Source organism: Pogoniulus pusillus, chromosome 11, assembly GCF_015220805.1.
Source record: "Pogoniulus pusillus isolate bPogPus1 chromosome 11, bPogPus1.pri, whole genome shotgun sequence".
Classification (NCBI taxonomy): Eukaryota; Metazoa; Chordata; class Aves; order Piciformes; family Lybiidae; genus Pogoniulus; species Pogoniulus pusillus.
The window spans coordinates 20,680,708-20,698,441 of record NC_087274.1 but is presented as its reverse complement, the minus strand read 5'-3'; the positions used below and the strand labels follow the sequence as shown (position 1 = coordinate 20,698,441).

Here is a 17,734-nt window from a genome sequence, read left to right as displayed (position 1 = left end):
CTGTTCCCTTTCTCTTACAAACTAATCAACTCTTCCTAGACAGACGTGATGGTATTACACAAGTAACCCACCAGCCGCGGTGGAATATAACGCGAATTGGCTGTCCTTGCACTTACAATTAAAATTTAATTATTTTTTTTTCATGAACCGTTTATACTTAAATCTGCAATACGGAAATTAAATATCCTGCATGCCTGCCGGGGCTGCTGCTAAGCCCGTAGGTGAAGCCGCTTCGCGCTGGGCAACACCTGCGACCACCACAAGAGGGCGAAGCTCTGCCGCGCAGCCCAGACGTCCGGCGTACAAACGCTGCTCGCCGCCGCGGCACGAAGCCCTACCCGCGCTCCTCCCGACTCCGGCCCGTGTGCCGTCCTGCGCTCCGCCTTTCCTGCTGTCCCCTCCTCTCTGCCGCCGAGCACCGCCCAGCGCGGCGACGGCTGATGAGCTGCTGGGTGCGCCGGGTGGATGCCGGTGCGATGGCGGCCTGCATGCCTGCCATGCTGTTGCCCTGGCTGCAGAGGGTGGCTGCGTGCCGCCTGGGTCGCCACCTGCCTCTGGTCTGCAGCTGCCGGGCCTGGGTGCCCTCGCCGCGGGGCTACAGCAGCGGGGCGGGCGGGAAGGTGAGGAGGGAGCGAAGGGACGTCTCCATCGCGGCCTCCCCTGCTCGGGGAGAGTCGAGACAGAGGAAGGCAGCGGGGCACAGTGTGTGTGTGGGCCCCTATTCCCGGCTCGGCTCCCCAAGTCCTCTGCGTACAGCTGAACGTGCCGGACGTCTGGTTCCGGAGTGCCGCCGCCATGTGCTCCCCAGCTCCAGTGTGGGGCACTTGCGATGTTGGGGTGGGTGCGCTGCCGGTGCCGGAGCCGGAGCCGTGCTGGGTCCGCCGGGGAGGTGAGCCCTGCAAAGGTGCCCAGCGCGGCAGCACCGCCTTCCTTCCCCGGCACTGCGCCGCCCGCGGCATGAGTAGGTAGCGGTGCGGCTCCTCTGCGCCTACTGGATGCACCTCGCTGGACAGATGTGGGTTTCGGCGGGAAGAAACTGTCATATACTTACAAACTAGAAACTAAAGGAACCTCCCTTTAAGTGATAGCTGAGGTTATTATTATTACAGTTACACGATATCTTATTTCTGGTTTATGCTTACAAGTAGTTGCGGTAGTTAATCCTGACCTACCAAACTCTTGCTCTGTGCAAGCATTAGATGCACTTAATACATAAACCAAGATGAGTGTGCACACCAGGAGCTATGGTTTGAATAGCGTGCTTGCTGGCTTTCACATGGGTCTGTACATTTTGTGTTGTTTATATAAATGCATTCCTTTTTTTAGGGTCTTGTTCTGGGAATCTACTCAAGTGAAACGGATGGAGGTGCTGCTCAGCTCACTAGTGCAGGAGAGGCTTTTGATAGGCTTGTGTCGGGAAAGCTGAGAGAACTTCTGTCTCTGTAAGTGCCTCCTAAGCTTCTGAAATAGATTAAAGTACCTACAAACACCAATATAAATGATCTTTTTTATCATAGTAAGTGTTTGTAGCTATGCCACTACTCAGGCTGGTATTTGCCAAGCAACTTGGAGGGGCACTCCTGCGGAAAAAACATGCAAAATGTTGATGGGAACTGCCCTTTTCTGTTAATCAGCACTGGGTTATGTGTCCCAGTACAGTGTTGAGGAGCGCTGTGTGGCAACAGTGGACACAGTACTGTAAGATACATCATCATTCTTTCTATTGAAAGAATCCTTTGTATTCTAGGTGCGGGCCACCTTTAAAGAAAGGCAAAACACGCATGTTCTATGGTTTGCATCAGGTATGAACTTTGGATTTTCATATGCATACTGATTAATGTCTGAGCTTTACCCTTATCTCTTAAGGTGAGCTCACTCCTGTGCGTGTAAAACTGTTCTACTCTTCTTTCCCTTCTCCCAGTAAAAGATGTGGTTCTTGCTGAAATCTACTCTGCACTCCCCATGTTTGTGTCTTCTTTGCACCACTCTACTCCCTCCACTGCAGACTGAGAAGATGTAAACAGGTCTGCTTCAAAGGGGATGTGTACTAAATAGCAGCTTACTGAGTGAGCTGAAGCACCACAGTTGTGGACCAGACTGCTGCTGTTCGTTCTGCATTCAGGAGTGAATGCAGAAGTCTGTGGTGGAACTGCTCTTCCAACAGGACTTTTGTCTGCACAGACAAGGGTGTGAGACAGGGATTCAGCTGCTTAAGCTTGGGCTTTTAGTGCTATCCAGGAAATGGTAGTACACGTAATACATCTGCATGGAACTAGCCAATATGGTACAGCTGGAGTAGTAACTAGAGGCTGGACAGGCATAATATGAATCCAGGTGTCCCTAAGTAACTGAATCTTACTTTAGGGCTATTTAAATAGTTTTAAATAAATGTTATAAGTATTACTTACAATGTATAAATTCCTTCATGGAGATTCCTGAGAGGTGATACTGGACTCACTTGAAAGGTTTTCAGAATTTTTATGGCAGTTGAGATCACTGAAGGTCCCATTACCCCAGTTCTGCATACAGGATGGCCTCTGAAGGAAACCGCAAATCTCTGCAAGAGAAGGCAGAAGAATATTACTGAATGTCTCTAAAGTTGACACTAGTTTCATCATCTTGTGGAGTAAAAGGCTTTGCCAGTGTGAAAGCTGATTGTTAGAATCTGACAGAGAGCCATTTGTGACAAAAGGGAAAGCCCAAGGTTAACTTAATTTTTCCTCAGAGCTATAGGATATCTGTCCACATATATAACTTTGAGTTTTATACAAATTTGACTTCATTAAAATTTTCTTACAATCTTAATCATTTCTTCCTTTTTGCCCTCTTCTTGCAGCTTGTGAGCCAAGCATGTCTGCTGTGCTCCATGGCTTTTTTGACTTCTGGAGCTATGTACTTCTGTGCAGCTTTGGTTTGTTACCTGGCAAACCATGCCAGCTCGGCTCCTGAACTGAGCTAGTAGCCTTTGATGTGATTTTAATTCCTTGAATCTATTACTGCACCAAAAATTTAAGACTTCTCCAGCTCAGTTTTGCCCTTTGTTGCAGCTGGAAAGTTGGGTCTGCTTTCAAAGGACTTCTTGACTTGCTCTTAGAAGTATCAAGTTTGCTTTGTGTTGAGCATAAAGCTCAATACACATAACTGACTATTAACTGCACATAAATAACTAATAACTGGACACCAGAGCAACCAGTTCTATGCTTAAGGCAAATGGTTGGGAGTGCAAAACAGTGGTACCATACTGGCATGCTTAAGGAAATGTAACAGAAAGTACTGAATGTACTTCAGTTCTGTTCTTGCTTTGATTGGTAAAGTAAGGTATTTTTGACAACGCTCTGCTGTGGCTGTAAGCATAAGGAAAGTGAATCCATCTGTCTTGGCTTCCTCTAGGACTTTCCAAGTGTGGTTGTAGTTGGCTTGGGTAAGAAGAATGCTGGAGTAAATGACAAAGAAAACTGGAATGAAGGCAAAGAAAATATCCGTGCAGCTGTTGCAGGTTAATTGGTTTTCAACTTTTTTAAGCATGTTGCCTATTGAATTATTGCTGTGGTGCATCATGTTTGGTTTTGAAGAGTTTAGATAGGATCTGTTTAGAAATGCAAAAACTACTGCAGGGATTGATAAATTTGGGGTTTTGTCCCCAATAATCATGTAAGTTTTTGCTTAGTGAAGAAGGCATCTAGGGGGCATTTAAATCAATCTGTAGACAAGTACCTGCAGTTATTTATATAAAATAACTTTCCTAAACCATGTAACATTGAAAAGGCACTTGTTTAATTACTACTGTTTTGAAGCCTGAGAGCATCACCAATTCACTTTACGACTTATGCTAAGCATGCACATGTATTTACTTCTGCCACTTTATTTGTAACAGATACTTGAGTTGCAAACTGATGCCTGTCACCACAGACTTTCCTTTCCTTTTCATTCTCATGAAATGTCTTAATCCTTAAAATTCATCAAGTGGTAATTTAGTAAAAATTTGTGAGTAGATGTTTTTTGTCATTTTTAATTATTCCAATGTATTATATTTTAAATTTATTTGCTTATAAACTGAGATATCTTGTTAAAATTTTTTCCTTGACATGTCACACTGATCAGCAGAGAACCCTGGTTTTTGCTGTTTGGTGTAGTACTCGGCCTACTAGATCTGATTTGTATTTTTCAGTTGGTTGTAGGCAGATCCAAGATCTGGAGATCCCTTGTGTTGAAGTAGACCCCTGTGGAGATGCTCAAGCAGCTGCAGAAGGTGCTGTCCTTGGATTGCATGAATATAACGAGCTGAAGCAGAAAAAGAAACCTGTAGTTACAGCTCAGCTTCATGGAAGGTGACAACAAAAAGGAAGCTTGCCTATTTATTTCTTTATAAAACTGTATATATGCTTGTGCACAAGAAAAACACCAAATTGGAAGAATAGGGCTAGCAGCAATATTGCTCTTAAATCCTCCCATTCCTTTGAATTTCCTCAAGTATTTTACATCTCAAGAACATTTATACTTTTTGCTCCATATGTTTTGTTAGTATGCCAAGTTCTGAACATAAGGGTAAATAAATGCTGCTTCATAGAAAAGAAAGCCTGAGACAAAAATAAAAGTGAAAAGTTACTTGAAGCATAGATTGTGACATAAATGGACTTCTGTTGGTATGGCTTGCCAAAATTGTGGAGCAGGAGTATTTTAAACTCCATACATTAATAAATGCATTTAAGAGTCAAGGAATGCTAATTGACAGCAGCCCATACTGGGATGGATAGGTTGTACATAGGTAATTTGTTAAATTTTCATTCACAGAGTATGATGCAAGAAGAGAAGCTTGGGTGTTTCTGGTCTCTAAATAGATATCCCTGTTACTGAAGAGCTGAGAAAGTAGTATCAGAGCTTTTAGTTCCAGAACAAAGTTTAGTTAATCCCTTTTTACTCTATCAGAGTAGATTTTTGGACCTTCCATATTGGATGTTCTGTCATGTAGAGAAGAGTTTTTTCCTATATATACTTATATGTCCTGCATGCTAACAAGGACTTGTGTACATCCAGCTTCCTTAAGTAGTTCTAATTCTGTTTTCCTCTGCCATGTGTAATGTGCCATGTGCTTTTCTTCCCCAAACGTTATTACTAAGCACAAAGAACTGGGGAGTGTGGAAGCTGAACAGTTAAGACTGATGCAAAGCAGACACTGTGAACTTGAGGATTCCAAATGCTCAGCAGATTGCCTGTTCCATTTAACAAGCAGTATTCCTGACCTTCCTTTCCTGATGTACCCATTGAAATCCTCTTGTTGCTCTTCATTGAAACTTCTCAACAGTTTCGATGTCAGCTAAGATTTGGCTTCATAATTCCACCCCTCCAAATCCAGGCAGTATTTTTATATTCCTCCCGGATTCCTTTTTAACTGTGTTACTCTTCTAAGAGGCAGAATCCAGGTCAACGCCCTGCTTTGTGGTATCTTTTAAAGTAATTAAGTCCTTCAGTTCTTAGTAAAATAGAAGACTTTGTGCTGATAACATTGAAGAATAAGCAGAGGGACATCTCCATTTTTGCTGCAGGCAGCTCTTCAAACATTTGCTGTGTCATTGATTAGTGAAATACCTTGACTGCACTGTGAAATGAGATCCAGATTTCATTTCTATCTCATAATCACATTGCACTAAAGGGAAAATCAGAATTGGAAGCTTTATATGGTAAATAAAAACTTTCATGGCTGTTAATGTGATTACAAATTTTGGAAGGGGTATTAAACCTGATGTTTAAGGATTTAAGCCAATCTCTGACTAGTAAGGATTAGGACATGAGCTAACTATTAGATAATTTTACATCTCTCTGCTCTTCTAGCTTTCTGTGAAGCATTTGGCATGACTACAACTAGAGATGAGCTCCTACAGTAGATGCACCTTGGATTTTGTACTAAATTGCTCATAGTAAGATTACTATGGCATTCTTAATTGTTCCAAATTTATGATACTACATTTTTGAACATGAGAGAACAGATGGATACTGACAGCCTCTTTTGCAAATGTTTATGGTCCTGATTATTGTGTGGTGTCGTTTAGTGCAGAAAGTGAAGCCTGGCACAAAGGCGTTATCTATGCAGAGGGTCAGAACCTCGCTCGGTACCTCATGGAGGCTCCAGCCAATTATGTAACTCCAATCAAATTTGCTGAACATATTGAACAGAAGCTCAGAAGTTTCAGCAATGTCAAGGTCCATATAAGGTAAATTCCACTGCAAAGATTCCTCTGTAGGGTAAGATACCTCCTAGGTTATTCAGACCTGCAGTAGGATCTCATTTTCACTCTGCCACTTAAATGACAAAGGTAGGGGAAGTGTTTGGCAGAAAGGTGTTAACAGTGCACAGACTTCAGGCTGCTCTCAGAACTGGGAAACAAATTTTTAGTTGTCAGAGTAAGGAAGATACTGGGTCACAGTAAAATGATTGTCAATTAGTCATGCAGTCAATTACTGCCTAATATGTGCAGTGGAAGGAAGTCTGGTGAGAAGGCTCAGTGAATAGAGGGCAAATAGTAGGTACCTTTTTTTCTAATACCTTTTGTTTCTTCCCAAGTGGATTTTATCTGTCTCTTTGCATTTTTGTTTGGATGTGGTATATTAAACATAGTCTATTTTGTCTACTGTTGTTGAGGTGTTTTTTAGCTTTAAAAATGTTAAGATGGAGCTACAAAACCCTTGCAATTGAATTTGTATAGCTAATGCCTCTTGCCTTTGAATTTCTAATTACTGTTCTCCAGTGGAAATGGGCTAACTGTTTGTGCAAGTGTAGGAAACAGTTTTGTGGAGAAGCCAAAGACAGAGGGAAATCAACTTCTCCTGTAGTTAAACATCTTGACAGCAGAAAGTTAAAGTGTTACCTGCTGCAATATTACTTCATATGCCTTTAGAAACTACAGCTTTGTGGGCAAGCGTACATCTACTGTTTCTGATGCAGAAAGCCTGGAGCAGCTGTTGTTTGTTTTGTCATTTTGTTGTGGAGTTTTTTTGTATTTTTGTTTTGTTTTCAAACAAGGCAAACAAAAAAAAAAAAAGCAACCTTGGAAGTAGTTTTGTGTTTCATGGGAGGAAAAAGAAAAAAGTAGCAATGGTTTGATTTAGCTGACAGTTTCCAAAATAACTAACAAACTTGCAAGAATTTTGATCGCTTGGAAATGAACAAATCACCTTGGTCAAATGTTCAGTTGCAAAAAAAACCCCACCCAAACCAACAAAACTAAATTAATATTTCTATTCCAGACCAGAATCTTGGATAGTAACACAACAGATGGGAGCGTTCCTAAGTGTAGCCAAGGGTTCTGCTGAACCTCCCATCTTTCTGGAGATTCACTATTCAGGTGGTGCCAATACAAATGACTCCCCATTGGTACTTGTAGGAAAAGGAGTTACATTTGACAGGTATGTATGCTGATCTCTTAATGGTCTAAGCTGGGAGAAATGCCCTCCTGCTGCTGAAGTTCAACAGAGAGATGATAGTCCTTTGTTACACACATCTTCCAGTGTCATTCCAGCACACTTGCCTTGTATAGTAGATTGTTCTACCTTTCCTGGGCTACGACAAGCTTGAGTGGTTTTACAAAGTAGAAACTGAATGTACTTTCAACTTGTAAGGGCAAAATGGAAATTCAGAGGGAAAGAAAACAAAGAATGTGCCATTTGTTTTTTCTTTTACTGGCCTGAGTGAACCTCTGGATGAAGAATTTCCATGTTCAGAATTGCAGTCTGTGACTGGACACCTAGATCATGATAAAGAGTGTTCCTTGCAACTGCCTTTCCTGTCACATAACTACCGAAGAATGTATGAGTCTGTACCTCCTTCTGTATGCTGATTTTTACTATGGGCACTATTTCATGCTTTGTTTTGTGCTCTTCAGCACAGGAGTTAGTCTGCTACAAGTTACCTGGATTTTCATGGCATCCTAATTATCAGAAAGTAACTTGGGAGTATCTGAAATGAAAACCCAAATACCTTGCTTCCAGTCTGCTTACTGGAGTGTGGCAGGAATATCTGAAAACATGAAGTCTAGCCTTTACTAATAGCTAATGCTAAAACCTACTGATGGACAGAATATTCTCAACTTATGTGACATGGAGTTTCTACATGCTGGATGATACTTGTGCTGTCTGTTCTAGTGGTGGCATTTCACTGAAGCCGTCATCAGGCATGGATGCAATGAGAGCAGACATGGGTGGGGCAGCAACCATCTGTTCAGCCATTGTGACAGCAGCAGCTTTAAATCTACCTCTCAACATAATTGGTAAGTCTGTGAGCATCCAAAAATCTTAAATGTACAAGATATAATTTAGACAGTAACTTTAATAACATCAGCAGTAATTGCTGACAGAAATGTCATGGGCTCTTGCAGACCTACTTCTGTTATTCCCTTGCTCAGCCTCTTTTTCATTTTTACCTGCTTATCAAAAATTACTAGGTTTGCTTGAATAGAATACTGGAACACTGAATTAACATTTTGGAGGCATGATTTGTAGATCTTAGGGGAGAGATGACTGTCACTAAACTTACTCTCAATGAGTCTTTCAGAACCCCTTCTCCCACATTCCATATTATAGTGAAGGTATCTGTATAAGCAATTACAAATGAAAAGGAGTTAGCTGAGCTACCTCCCTGAGTGCCTGGCACAGCAGAAAGGGAAGTAGGATCAGCTCTTGTTTCCTTAGGTGACTATCTCAGCAGAAATCTAAACCAGTCAACCAAACCCAGACTGCTGATACTGTTTTTAGATACAAGCCATGTATATTTTTTTCCACGGAAAATAAAATTCAGTGAGCTGATTCGGGAGACCTGGCAAAAACATTTGGTGATGATAGGTAATCCATTCTAGAATAAGTTTTGCGCTTAAGAACCTCGACAGGAGGAAATTGGTAGTCAGTTTTCTGCTTCAACCAGTAGAGGGCAGCAAAGCGCATCCTGTCAGCGTTCCTTACGTACAGGTGTGCGATGGGAAGGGCGAGCAAAAAGCTATGTAGGTAATTCCAGTGGAAAGGGGAGCTCCACAGTTCACATATTCCTTGTGCCAGGGGCAGGTTTTCCCCTAGGAATGGTCCAGGACATTTCATCCTATTATCCCATTTGTAGTTGTGGTTGCTTTTCTTATGGTTGGAGTTGTATGGTGAGTTCTTGGACATTGCACAATGCTTATTTACAATGAGCAGAGCTCAAAGGGCTCAGTGGTAATTGCAGAAGTTTTTAATTTCAGTTACATGTGACTGATTATTAATATATGGAAGACATAGGGGGAGGTCTAGGCTGGATGTTAGGAGGAAGTTCTTCACAGAGAGAGTGATTGGCATTGGAATGGGCTGCCCAGGGGGGTGGAGTCACTGTCCCTGGGGGTCTTCAAGAAAAGACTGGATGAGGCACTTAGTGCCATGGTCTAGTTGACTGGATAGGGCTGGGTGCTAGGTTGGACTGGATGATCTTGGAGGTCTCTTCCAACCTGGTTGATTCTATGGTGTGGTTGCTTGGACAGGGCTGGGTGATAGGTTGGACTGGATGATCTTGCAGGTCTCTTCCAACCTGATTGATTCTGTGACCTTTGTTGCTTCACAGATTTTGCTTGCCTAGGCAAGAAGTGGAAGTAAATGCTAGTGGTAGAAATGGTGTAGATAAGAGAATGTAGTGGTGCAAGATGCAGAGCAATTTCCCTGATAGAAAAAATCTGAACACCTCCTTAAGGAAACACTGCTACTCTTATCTTGAAATTAGGCTCAAAATCCAAATTTTCCTGGTTACTGATAGAATTTTGTCCAATTTTCCAAGTGTTTTTTCTATATATTTTCCAAGAAAAAAAGTGCATTACTAGTTTCTCTTTTCTCTCTGAGGTTTGGCACCCCTATGTGAAAATATGCCCAGTGGTAAGGCAAACAAACCTGGGGATGTAGTTAGAGCCAAGAATGGAAAAACAATACAGGTATGCATGTGAAACTTGGATTTCAAATACTTTCTAGTTTAATCTGTCAAGTGCAGATGACTGCAGTAAGAGCAAATGTTTGAAAAGACTCTTTAGGAAGATAAGCAGTGCAAATGTACTGCTCTCAAAAATGTAAGAAACATGTTAATAATTAGACATTGCTATCATAGGATTCTTTCAGATGTAGATTGAAGAGATTAGATATGTTTGTTAAATTGGTAGGAAAACCTGAAAAGTACAGTCACTTACTGAACATGGTAGAAAATCTTGTTTCAGCACAAGAGGTCATTACAGTGCTCTTAAATACAGGTTCTCAGAATCAGTTACGTACGCATTGCTTCCAACAGGCTCTTCAGGACACTTCCCTGCTATCTGGAGTAAGAAGAGTTTTAGTTTCCTGCTGATGTAATCAAAGCCTTTTTCTACAGAGCCATGCTGTACAATCAGAACTCTAAGTCACAGGGGCTGTATGTATAAAGGAGCTTGCCAGAATGCCCCCAAAATGTGCATATTGCACATTGGATCAAACTGTTCCATGCTCATCCAATAGATTAAGTGGTACTGACAGGTTTTTATTTTACAACTGTCTATATCAATACTTTTTTAGTTTGAATAAATTATGATTACCTGAAGTCCTTGGGACCTATGAGTGCAATTTACAATCTGGCAGCTATTTAAGATGATGTGTAAGAACTAAGTCAGTGAAAAGGATTTTTCATAATTTCTACTAATTTTCTACCTGAAGGTGGATAACACTGATGCAGAAGGCAGACTGCTGTTAGCTGACGCTCTCTGTTATGCTCACAATTTCAATGCAAGGGCTATTGTGAATGCTGCAACACTAACAGGTGAGCAGTCTCCCTTTTTTGCTCATTTTGAAAGTCAGTTCTGTTTTACCCTCATTTATTGCACTGTGCATTAGTTGCTCTATGTATATAAAGCCAACCTGGGTTTGAAAGCAGCTCAGGTGACTTTGCAACTTGCAGAACACAGCTAGCACAGTTTATGCTCTAACAACTTGCAGAGCTGCAGTGTGTCTCTAGGCCTGGGAAGGATGTGGCATGCAGGATGTGCCCAACAAGGTAGGTGAGGTTCGGCTGGAAAAATACACTGACTTGTATGGCTTTGCACAGCATTTCCCAGTGCTTCTCTTTGGGTGAAGCCCTCCTAGCTCCCAAGGCTGTGTGACGTAGAGGTACTGGCATGGCTGTAGAAGAATCCTGCCAGATCCATATGGTGCTGGCCACACTGAAGCCAAAATCACATTTTTGTGAACAGTTTCCCGGGTGCCTCAGCTCTGACCTAGCCAAGCACCAGGCTCATGTATCCATAATTCTAGATAATAGGAGGATCATGATGATCTTCCAAAGAATTCATGTCACTTAAGTATCTTTCATTTGCAGTTTGCACACTTTCAGGCATAATAAAACATGCTTTGTTTCATCTCTACAGTTGCATCTAAATGAAGTTATCATTCCAAATTTTAAACCCCAGCATTGTGCATACATTGTTGGAACTCCTGTAACAGGCTGTCATAGGTGAAGTGACTGTGGCTGAATTTACCTTTTTTCTGTATTTATACTACTGCTTTAAATTCTGTTCTATCAACTTTACCAGTTCAAATGCTGTGGAAAATATCAGCAGACAAAAGGGAAGCTGTTTTTATAATTGTTGGCTTATATAAAAGTATTCTCAGATTAGTGGCGTGATAGGAGTTTACTTGCATTACAGATTGTTCAGTGTTTGGGATCCTTGGCCATCAGGCATGAAGCAGGAGAGCTCCTTTAGCAATTTCTTAAGACATACTTTGTTGAACAACTTCTTTTTTAATCTCTCTGAGGATTGAATGTTGGCATTAGAGAAGCAGTTCTGTGGCATCAAATAATATACATATATAATCCCTCTGTTTTAGGCATGGTTTAGTATTTTTATAAGAACTCTTTTCAGTTAAATTCACATAGGCTGTGCAAAAATCTATGCAAGTGAAGTTAAAAGAAAATGTATTAGCTTGAAAACTGTAGACATCTATAACCTGGAAAATTCCACTCTTATTTTCTACATAAACACAATTTAAAAAAAAGGGGGGTGTAGGGTCTTTTGAGAAGATGTTATATTATACTTTAGCTATGAAACATCAAGCTGAAAACAAAGCCTAGTTTCATGAGATAGAGAATTTTTATGAATTATTGTCTTTGTAGATTATATAAATATTTGAACAATGTTACAACTTCGGAAAATGCAAGCATAGTAAAAATTTTGTTTTTCATACTTAAGAAATGAACTTCTAATGGGAGTTAACAAGGGGAAGTTCAGTGAGGAGTCAGGATGCAGAGGAATAGCTCTGGTCTATCTTTGCCTTTCTTGAATAACTTGGAAGATGTGTTTCTCTAGGTGCCATGGATGTTGCATTGGGGTCTGCTGCAACTGGAGTGTTTACAAACTCATCTTGGCTTTGGAATCACCTTTATGAGGTAGGACCTCTTCAATCAGTAATTCAGTAATAGTTGTTACTGAAAATCCAGTGTGTGTTACTGAAAGTCTGTCTTCATACAAATCGAAGAGGTCTGTTACTACATTTTGAAATCTCATGGGAATGGTGTTAACTAATTTTAAATTCTTTTGATTATTAATTACTAGGTCTTTAAGTGAGGTTTAATTTACAGCAAATATTATGCACATCATCTCAAGGATCTCCATGTTCTGTTAACACTGCTTATGCGTAAGCTTTTGACTACTGACAGTAAGGAGTTCATGTTAGAAAGATAATCTTGCATAAACAGTGCTGGGACAGAAATTCAGAGAGGCCTCCTGAGTGGCTGAAGTGTGATGGCTGAAGGAGTCTCTGAAGGGAAGGATTTATATTGTCATGACAAAAAATATATTGGAAAAAAAAATCCAAGAAAAAAAAAGAGAGAATCTTTAGATTTTTGTGGCAGTCTTTAGTCTTTTGACTGACAGTGAAGTATCTAAGAAGCAGGATTCACTGTCTTGTGTATTTTTATATCCTAATACCTATTCTTTTGGCTTGAAGATTTTTAGACTGATCAAAACCAAACAAATATAAGTATGCATGATACTAGGGTTTATGCATGCAGTTTGTGGAAGGGGAAAAAGAATAAATAATCCAAAATTGCCAAAACTATCACTGTTTGGTTTTCAGGCCAGCATTTCGACTGGAGACAGAGTTTGGAGAATGCCTCTTTTTGAACATTATACAAAGCAAGTAACAGACTGTCCTCTTGCAGATCTGAGTAACATTGGGAAGTACAGCAGGTAAACTGTAGCAACATCCTTCATGTATCCCTTTCTTCCAGTGTATTTGTTTTGTTTGTGCCGTTGGTGGTGGTTTTGGAAACAATCTAATTGTTCTGCTTCCCACAGAGCTGGAGGAGCATGCACAGCTGCTGCCTTCCTGAAGGAATTTGTGACTGCTTCTCACTGGGCTCACTTAGATATAGCTGGTGTGATGTCAAATAAAGATGAGGTGCCCTACCTTCGAAAAGGCATGGCAGGGCGGCCTACAAGAACACTAGTGGAGTTTGCCGCTCGATTAAGTCAAGACAGTCACAGTACCAAATAAAATACTTATTCCAAAATCATCTATTCTGCCTTAACAAGGTCTTAAACTGCTTTCATAAATGGATGCCTAAAACACATATTCACTATGGCAAGGACTACAGCTGCATCATTTTATAAACCATTACTTGGGTAAGACTATCTCACCTTTAGATATTTGACATTCTGTTTCATGCCGTTTAAAATAAATGTTGCTTTGAACTGTTGAGGTATTCAGTACTAAAACATGACTGTGGAGAAATACAAGAGCCTGATTTATATGCTTACTTTACGTCACTACTGCAACTAATAAATCTCTTTATTTGGGCGTGTGTTTTGATAGAGAATTAAACATAGATGGAGGTTGTAGCTGTAGTTCAGTTTTGGGTGAATGGTAGGTGGTATGAAAGGTAACTCTGCAAAGTTGTTTATAAAAATGCCTTTCTACCGCTTTGCCTCAGAAAAACTCAAACTGCTGCTGCTGTTGCTGCGTAGGAGGTAGAAATGACACACACACACACACACCCCCACCCCTCCTAGTGTTGCTGTTACTGTGATTAGCGTGTCTGCAGCACCAGATTATGTGGCAAGGCTTAAACGTGCGCCAGCAAGCGTGTATCTTGTAACTGTTGTACAAAAATGAACGAAGACAAGCTAGCGTTTGGTGTTCTCGGGGCGGGGGTGCGTGTGGAGCCATCTCGCATGTTTTCGGTCATTCTGGTGCTTTTGCCGCTCACCACTGCAAGCCTGTCAGGCTCCAAGCAGAAATGGTTTTAGTCAGAATCGCTTCATACGTCAGAGTCTTACAGTTGGAGAGGTCTAGGGCCAGAGGACGGGGGTTGTTTTTTTTTCATTTTAGGGTGGTATTTTTGTTAAACGCTGCCGTACAAGAAGCGCTGAACTAGTGCTTACCAAGGCGGGTGGCGTGGGAGGGCGCGGGCTGGAGAAGGAGGTCCCACTGAGCAGGATGTCTTTGCTTTCTCTTCTTCTCTTTACCATTTAACAGGGCTCGGGGACAATTCCTAGCAGCTCGGGCTTCCCCTGCGACTGGCGGAGGTCCCGGAGCCGGGTTCCTGAGGGAGGAAGATTAAGGGCAGAAGGATGAGGGAATGCTAAGGCTGAGGCGTGCGGGGCGGGCAGTGCCCGGGCCCGCCTTCGGCTGCTGCCCTCGGGCGCATGCGCGGTGCCGCGCTGCCCGGCGCGGAGAGCCATGGCGGCTTCGCTTAGCGGCATGTTCGCCAACCAGCCGCCTGGGCCACCGCCGCCAGCGGGGCCTCCCGGCGGGCCCGGCCCGGCCGGCCTCATCCCGCCTGCGGCGGGGCCGCGCAATCCCAACAACACGCTTGTGGACGAGCTGGAAGCGTCCTTCGAGGTGTGTGGGCTGGGCTGAGGGAGGCCGCGGGTGGGCTTAGCCCTCACGGCGCAAACCGTCCACGGCCCTCTTACCTTGGCGCTTCCCTCTCGCAGGCCTGCTTTGCCTCGTTGGTGAGCCAGGACTACGTGAACGGCACGGACCAGGAGGAGATCCGCACCGGTGAGCCCCCGGAGGGTCGGGGCGGGGAACTTCGCTGCGGTGTCTAGCGCCGCCGGCTCACGGCCCGCCCGGCCGGGTTGACCCCCTGGGCGGCTTTTGAGCGCTGCAGCTCGGCTCGGCATCGCAGAGGGCCTGGATACGCCGCAGGTTTATTCTGCAGGCCTGAAATGCACAGGGGCACGGCTAAGGCTGCGGATCTGTGGCAAAGTGCCCTTTAAACTTCTTGCACAGTTTTGCAGGTGCATTTGGGCACTGCCAGTGGTGTGTGAGCCTTGTCCTTTGAGTGTGAGGTTTAAAAACTCCGTGAGTGGTGACTGGCATTAAGTGGGGGACTGGTCACCAGGTTTAACACAGCTCACAGCGTTGAGAGGCCCAAGGGGAAAGAAACCCACGCAGGAATGATGGGGCTCTGGTGGAAGGTCTGAACTTTCCACAAGGTCAGAGCCGGATCCTTCTAAAAAGTACCGTGAGAATTGTTTGTAATGACATGCAGACAGCCGCCAGTATCAGCCTGGTAATTTCTTTTTTGGAATATATTTACATTTATGTTTAGGTGTTGATCAGTGCATCCAGAAGTTCCTGGATGTGGCAAGACAAACGGAATGTTTTTTTCTACAAAAAAGACTGCAGCTATCAGTTCAGAAACCAGAGCAAGTCATTAAGGAGGTATGTTTGCAGTAATTTCCCTGCGTTGTGCTAGATCAGCTGTGTGTCATTACAGTTGTCTCTTTTTTACCTTAATATTGAGTTTCTCAACATGATGTTCTACCTTAAGTTGGCAGAACTCGACTGTTAACGTAGCTCTTACCATGAGCCTAAAACACAGATGATAGTTTCATTAGAAGAAACAAATTAGTTAACATTTTGTTGGAAGTAATGATCTCTGAAGTATGAGACCTAAGGGAACAGAGCTGGTGCCTGTGCTGTTTGTTTCATTAGACACTTCTTCATTATTGGAATCCCTATTAGACCAGCTTCAAAACTCCAGCAAAAAAACCCTACATGCTCTTTATGTGAAGTTGTTAGGAATACTGTCTATTTACAATAACCATTTTCTCATCCATAGGATGTTTCAGAACTAAGAAACGAATTGCAGAGAAAAGACGCATTAATTCAGAAGCATTTGAGTAAACTGAGACACTGGCAGCAAGTGCTGGAAGATATCAGTGTGCAGCACAAAAAGCCTGCAGAAATGCCTCAGGGTCCACTGGCGTACCTAGAACAAGCATCTGCCAATATTCCTGCTCCAATGAAGCAAACGTGATCTGTGATTTTACATACTGGACTATTTTCAGCAATGCAAAGCAAGGGTGGTGTTCTTAACTTTGTATGCTCGTTTGTATAATGTTATTTGTAATACAAACAAATAATTAAGCAATTTTTTTTTTTTGGTGCAAAAATGTGGTTTGGTTTTATATGCAAAGCTCTTACTCATGATGCTTTCTGGTAGAAGTGTGTTTTCCAGAACTCAGCCTTTTCTTTCTAGAAAAAAAATTGTGTCAATTAAATTATTTGGTCCTAGCTCTCCCCTAACAATATCTTTGCTGGTATGATGAAAATTTTAAGTTGTCATTGTCCCTCTTGACTGGACTTCAGCTCACCTTGTGAAGGCGTCTCAGGATATATAAACTGGATTCTTAGAGGATGAAGTGAAACTGCAGTCCCTGAGAGGGCATGTAATGCAGGCCTAATCTTACATAAAGATGGTCCAAAATAGTTACTCCCAAAATAAAGACCTATCACTGCAGATGCTTGGTTATCAGCACTGTCCAGTCTACAGAATTAGGTACTACTGGGGTACAGTATTTCATAACCTTAATGTATCAAATTGGAGGTAGAGACAGCAAAGGCGCCCTCTCTCTTTGTTAATAGGCAGCAGAGTGCTAAAAAGCAGAGACTCAGTTGGAGGCATTGCCTCTTAGGTAGCTGAGCCCTGCTGGTTAAAATGAAACGGGGACTCGAATTATACAGCATCTAAAGGTCATGAAGATAATCCTATCAGAAACATGAGGCTGCTGGCTGCACAGTTCCCTGCCTTTCACATTTGATAAAGAATTGGTGTCCTTCCTCCCAGTACCAGTTAGCATGATTTCACAACTGTAGTTACTCACCCACTTGCATCAGGGTGGGCATGAGAACAATCCTGAAGTAGAATGTACAAGCATGCAGGTCCCATGATCTGGGTCTGAGTGTGTCAGTCTGACACCAGCATAACATAGCACTCTTGCAAAAAAGAAACAGACAATCTACAAGCAAGTTTTAATGGTCATACTTACATATTGTCCTGATTTTATCAAGCTGATGCATATATTCAAGGGCAACAAGAATATTGCAATGCTGACTATACAAAGCAGTTATATTAAACAAACCAGAATATTTCTGCTTCAGCCTGCTATAGACATGCTATTCTCAGGGTTATGCTGCATGCTGTAGAGCTTAAAATCAGCTTAACAAAAACGTATTAAAAACTTTTAATTAAATTACATTGTTATATGCAGATAGTATTTTAAACATCTGATGCAGCAAATACATAATAACCTACAGAAATCACAGAGTTAAGATATTTTTTCATCTAGAGCCAGATTGACAGGATGCATTGGAGACCAAATTGTACGTTCATTGTAGTTGTGGAGCATCTTTATTAAAGTCTTCTCACATAGCAGTACCCAAAATGTTACTTTCTTCCTCGTTTTTTACAGAGGTTATTAAA

General features: G+C 42.2%; 2 protein-coding genes and 1 long non-coding RNA gene across 3 annotated transcripts; 2 read left to right on the top strand and 1 right to left on the bottom strand.

Moving 5' to 3' along the window:
* Positions 1-2: 2 nt before the first annotated feature.
* On the top strand, positions 3-13,818 carry LAP3 (leucine aminopeptidase 3). The gene is made up of 13 exons (XM_064151368.1): positions 3-620; positions 1,327-1,442; positions 1,748-1,802; positions 3,391-3,496; positions 4,169-4,328; positions 6,048-6,209; positions 7,243-7,401; positions 8,137-8,261; positions 9,847-9,935; positions 10,681-10,783; positions 12,327-12,406; positions 13,096-13,208; positions 13,317-13,818. The coding sequence occupies exons 1-13, from the start codon at positions 441-443 to the stop codon at positions 13,513-13,515; spliced, it is 1,647 nt and encodes a 548-aa protein (XP_064007438.1). The 5' UTR covers positions 3-440; the 3' UTR covers positions 13,516-13,818.
* Positions 1,475-15,173, bottom strand: LOC135179501 (uncharacterized). The gene is made up of 4 exons (XR_010304019.1): positions 14,937-15,173; positions 14,403-14,563; positions 2,409-2,557; positions 1,475-1,758 (listed from the first exon to the last, which is right to left on the bottom strand). It is a non-coding gene; the product is annotated as an uncharacterized LOC135179501 (long non-coding RNA).
* MED28 (mediator complex subunit 28) lies at positions 14,664-17,696 on the top strand. The gene is made up of 4 exons (XM_064151373.1): positions 14,664-14,862; positions 14,958-15,024; positions 15,578-15,690; positions 16,091-17,696. The coding sequence occupies exons 1-4, from the start codon at positions 14,701-14,703 to the stop codon at positions 16,286-16,288; spliced, it is 540 nt and encodes a 179-aa protein (XP_064007443.1). The 5' UTR covers positions 14,664-14,700; the 3' UTR covers positions 16,289-17,696.
* Positions 17,697-17,734: the final 38 nt, after the last annotated feature.